This window comes from Leptonotus elevatus, chromosome 14, assembly GCF_054856555.1.
Source record: "Leptonotus elevatus isolate MCC_2025b chromosome 14, RoL_Lele_1.0, whole genome shotgun sequence".
NCBI lineage: Eukaryota > Metazoa > Chordata > Actinopteri > Syngnathiformes > Syngnathidae > Leptonotus > Leptonotus elevatus.
The window spans coordinates 19,888,416-19,893,415 of NC_141252.1; the positions used below are offsets into that span (position 1 = coordinate 19,888,416).

Sequence of the window (5,000 nt, forward strand, 5' to 3'; positions counted from 1 at the left end):
TTTAGGAAACAGTTATTCATTTGAATAACACCTGCAAATTATTCAAATACTCAAAGCAGCAAAATTAACTCGTTTTCGAAATGAAATTCAGTAAGGTATGTCTTTACCTCTATTGATCAAATAAGAAAATAACCCATATTCTGTACATACTGTATACAGTATTCTATACATAGTAATCACATGACGTCACCGACCCCCCACCTATCGACCCAGAACGCCTTTGGTGTGACATATATTGTGTTGTTCACGGGTGCAAAATTGGGCGAACAAGGATGTGAAATGAAACTTCTATTGAGTTTTTGCACGTGACGTCACAGCCCTCATGGGAACATCTCCAACTTAAGTAAATATCGCGCTCTATGAGACCCGACTAAATGTGGAACTTCGACTGACGGGCGACCTTCGGTTGAAGTAATAGATTTCATGGCTCTATGGGCAATAATAACTTTTAATTTGTAAGATAACAGTTGCTAAGTCACTAAGTCGCTCCAGGTCACGTCCACTTCCATTCAACAATCATTTCCTTCCGCCGCGTGATCACGTGACGTCGGTGCAAATGGTCAATACCTCAGTGCCAAATGTTTAATATTTGCTTAAGTGCCATTTTTGTGACTGTGATGCTTATTTATTTTTTATTAAGACACTATATTTATTGTTCTGCATTTCAGTGCCAATATCGAATATTTTGAGTATAAAAAGTAATTTGCTCTAGGATATACTTGATTTAAGATGCTTAATCATAATACCAGCGCCATACAAAAATTATACGATACTATCATCTATCATGAGAGTTTCTGGGAAAGATTTCGTTCTAAAATTGTGTATTGTGACAGGCCTAGATGAATGACTTATGCCCAATAGAAAAAAGAGTAGATATAGCTGCAGATGATAAGATAAGAAATAACAACTACTTGAATGTAAAGGTAAACGATATATTCAAAAGTCATAAGCAACACTCTGAGAGAGCACTTTAAGTACCAATACTTTTCAGTTACCTGTTTTGTGGAACTGGCTTCAAATGAAGAACTTTCTGATGACCAGATTGCTACTTAATCATTTACAAATCAATACTGCCTGTGCTGATGCACCAAAGGAAAAAAGTTGGGCGCACCAGTGCTACCAATGTAAAAAGATTTTTGTTTTCTTTCAGAAAAATTACAGTCATTTTTAAATATATGCAATACAGCATTTAAATTCCAGAGCCAGCTAACAAAAGTCTCAGTGATGATCAGCATCATGCCATCACCATCCCTGTTAATGAGTGCAGAGAATGAAAAGATCCATACATGTCAAATCCTCAAATCGGTCTTGATCCATTCTGCTACCATTTTTGCAACTTCTCTCCCCGCGTCCAGAACAAAAGCATGACGAAATCCATTTTCACAAAGTCTGAAATCTCCAGTTGGGAAGTCCTTCTTGATGTCATGATAATATTGTACAGGACACCAATGGTCTGTTGCTCCATAATAAAATATGAGCTAAAACAAGTCAACAGACATATAGTTAAATATAGCATTGGCAATACCAGCAGCAGGTACATAAACAATGAAAATTTTACATTTTATAGAGAGGAACCTCAAAGATCAAGCACAATGCGTTCCAGGCAAATTGTTTGGATTTGGACTTGAAAACAATTCTTACGCATTTTCAAAAATTCAATGACCAAAGGGAGATAAAAAAAAAGAAAAAAGCTGGCTCGTTTTTAACATTAACTTAGTGTAAGACGTTTAACAACTGATTTAATATAAATGTTGAACCAAGGAAGCACTTTACCTAGTTAGCCAAAAGGCAAACAGTGCTTGGAACACGTAAGCTAAACTTCTACAAGTGTGATGTATATTTTCCCTCAGCAGGTGGGTCTTTTTTTTTTAACTGTACAACCTTTCAAATTAAAGTTGATTCAATGGGGTAGATGCCACGGACTTCCGACTTCCGTAAGTCACACACCTACGCTGTTTCCATTTACTGTTGCGACATGTAGGCCGTGTCCAATACTCGCACTTCCACCCTTGTACTCCTCAATTGCACATTCCTGTTGATGGGTGCAAGTGTGTAGAGCAGAGGTGGGCAATCTTGATCCTCGAGGGGCAGAGTCCTGCAGGTTTTGGAGGTTTCTCACTTCCAACACAAGCTGATTCCAATCAACAGGATCGTTATCAGGCTTATGCAGAGCTTGCTGATGAGCTGATCATATATCAGCTGTGTTGGAGAAGGGCAACGTGCAAAACCTGCAGGACTGCGGCCCTCGATGCCCACCTCTGAGCTAGACAGACAGTCAAGAGATGTTGCTTGTATCGTTTATCTATTTTATGTAAAACTGAAACAAATGAAAATACAATACAGCACATTAGTACATCGCTGAAAACGCCTAACAAACATTGTTTTCTAACTTAACTCTTTGACTGCCATAAACGTTATAAAACGTTTAGCATAAACCTAGGGAAGGGCGCCGAGGACGTTAAAAGACGTCCCCTATGTTTTTTTTGTTTTTTTTTCAAAAACGGGTGCAGGAAAGCCTTGGGCAGCTGTGCTGAAAGTATCAGGCAGATCTGATTAGTAAAAGACTCGTTTTGGCCCCTAGAGGGCAGCGATGACTCTCTTTGCACAAGGTTGGATGGGCCGCCCACCGTGGGCGTCAGTAGAAGACGTGAGGCGGAGCTAGAGTGTTGAGGAGACAATGGCTGGTTCAAGCCATTGTGGCTTGACCAAGCAACCGGTTGCAAGCAACTCACGCTTGAGCATTTTTTTCAAAGACGGAAAGCATCAATCAATACTAAAAAGCGCATTGATGTCGACGATGATGATGACTCCGAGCTTGACGCCAAAGTTGGAAGCCTTGACGCGACTCCTATGACACGTAGTAAGCCTCACCGGCTAAGCGCGGCTAGCGCGGCTAGCGCTGCTAAGGCCGGAAAACGCGCACAATAGCCGGCCGGGTACTTCTACACAATCGGACATTCGATCGGGCGATGGAGAGTTGGCATCGACCAATGCAGATTGATGATGATGATGATGATGACTCCGAGCTTGACGCCAAAGTTGGAAGCTTTGACGCGACTGCTATGAACACGTAGTAAGCCTCACCGGCTAAGCGCGGCTACCGCTGCTAACGCCGGAGCTGCACAAGCGGACATTCGATCGGACAATGAAGAGTACCCCGAGTCCAATGCATATTCATCGGAGGAGCGGGTACAGTCTGATCACGGAGAAGACACTGTTTCTGGACTACGATGCCACCATGAATGGAGTGGATAAAATGGATCATGCAAATGCTGTTGCGTCTTCTTGCACGCAGGAGAGTGTTACACAAAGAAAAACTGTCGTTGAAACATCCACATATTTGTAAATAGCACCACAGTTGCACACATTTGTAAATAGTTTGCCAAATTGTTGTCAAATTGTTACACTGTTGAATGTAAATAAACGTATTTTGCTATCAAAAAACACTTTTTCATTCTTGGTGGTAGTGTTTTATAGAAGTAAAGCACTATTTAGGTGTTTGTGGCATCATTCATGGACAAAAAGAAGTGTCAAATTCACTAGAATGCATGAAATAATATCGTTTCACTAAAAGCTTGATTTCTCCGTATTTTGGTCCAAAACAGGCGAAATTGGGTCAAACTAACCATTTTCTATTGTTGATTACTAAAGAACGGAATAAGGTAGAAACAAACTTTTTTTTTCTGATGAAAGATGAAAGTCCAATCTTTCATTTGGTAGTACGTGTGTTTCCATAGTCCAAACAGAACATTTTCTGTGGACCTTGAAAGATCAGTCAAAATGCTTAAATCGGCTGGCACTGACGGCATCCCTTTTCTGAAAACGTCTGGCAGTCAAAGAGTTAATTAGCATGCACCAATCATAAAATGTTAAGTAATAACTTATCACACCAATAAGTGCAGTTTTACCTTGTTTAGAACATGCGTTCTGAATTAAAGTAGATAACACAACCAACGTGCGCTAATATAGTTAGTCAGCAAATTCAAGTCTGCTAGCATAAGAGCCTAAAGAATTCAATGACTCGTTCTTAACACATTTTTACCAACATTTGAATTCCCAAAAACATTCGTCTTCACTTATTAGCTCTTTATAGCTTACAGAAAATTATACAATTGACCACAAAAAGTCACTTACAGCCTTACATGGGCCAACGTTCCACCGAATATGTGTCATTGAAAACTGACGTCTACTCAAGTGAGTCAAACATAATACACATTTCACCACTAGAGGGTGCTAAAAGTCAACAAAAATCACTGCAAATACAGCATAACATAACTATAACATTACAGTAGGTGTGTGACATACGAAAGTCCCGCCTAGTCCATGGCATATACCCCATATATACAAAAAACAGCTCTTAATATAAACTTGATACACGTCTCTCACCTTTTCAAGGTTTTTCTTAATGGTCATGTCATCTCTTTCCAAAACTTTCCTCATTTCCTGCCCCGCCATGTACACAGCATTAGCTGCAAAAGAGGGAAAGAGAGAGAGAGAGAGAGAGAGAGAGAGAGAGAGAGAGAGAGAGAGAGAGAGAGAACTGTAATTGTTTATTTTGACAACACATTACATCATGTCAAAGGTGAGTAAACATTCCTATTTATTTTTTTACATTCCATTATGATAATTTAAATGTTACCTTGAAATTGTAGAACTAATAAAAGTTGCAAAAGGCAGAAGAGTGCTGCTGTATATACTGTGAATGAAGCCCAATTTCCATTTCACGATTGTGACGGTTTGACGCTGGTACAGATTGGGCCCTTGGTTATGAAAAGTGTTGACATATGGTGTTTCTTGGTTAGAAATACACCACAATGAATTACAGTAATTAGCAACATTTGCAGTGTGCAACAAGCAAAGGAATAATGCAAAGACTTGTTTTTTGTGCATTTCCTCACATGGTTTCTCCGTGCCTCGCCATGTTTTTTTGTTTGCTTTTTTTTTTTTTCATAGTTCTCAGGTTATGTGTGTGGGTGCGTGTGTTTTGAGTTACATTTTTA

General features: G+C 39.6%; 1 protein-coding gene across 3 annotated transcripts in view; it reads right to left on the minus strand.

Annotated features, from left to right (window-relative positions):
• The window catches only part of ldah (lipid droplet associated hydrolase), a 13,325-nt gene that overhangs the window by 882 nt on the left and 7,443 nt on the right, over nucleotides 1-5,000 (minus strand). For all 3 annotated transcript variants that reach the window (XM_086095513.1, XM_086095515.1, XM_086095514.1), the window contains 2 exons: nucleotides 4,387-4,469; nucleotides 1-1,478 (listed from right to left, as the gene is read on the minus strand). The exon at nucleotides 1-1,478 is cut by the window's left edge and continues 882 nt beyond it. In XM_086095513.1, coding sequence (XP_085951639.1) covers nucleotides 1,290-1,478; nucleotides 4,387-4,469 — 272 coding nt within the window. In that variant the 3' untranslated portion in view covers nucleotides 1-1,289. The remainder of the gene's footprint in view (nucleotides 1,479-4,386; nucleotides 4,470-5,000) is intronic.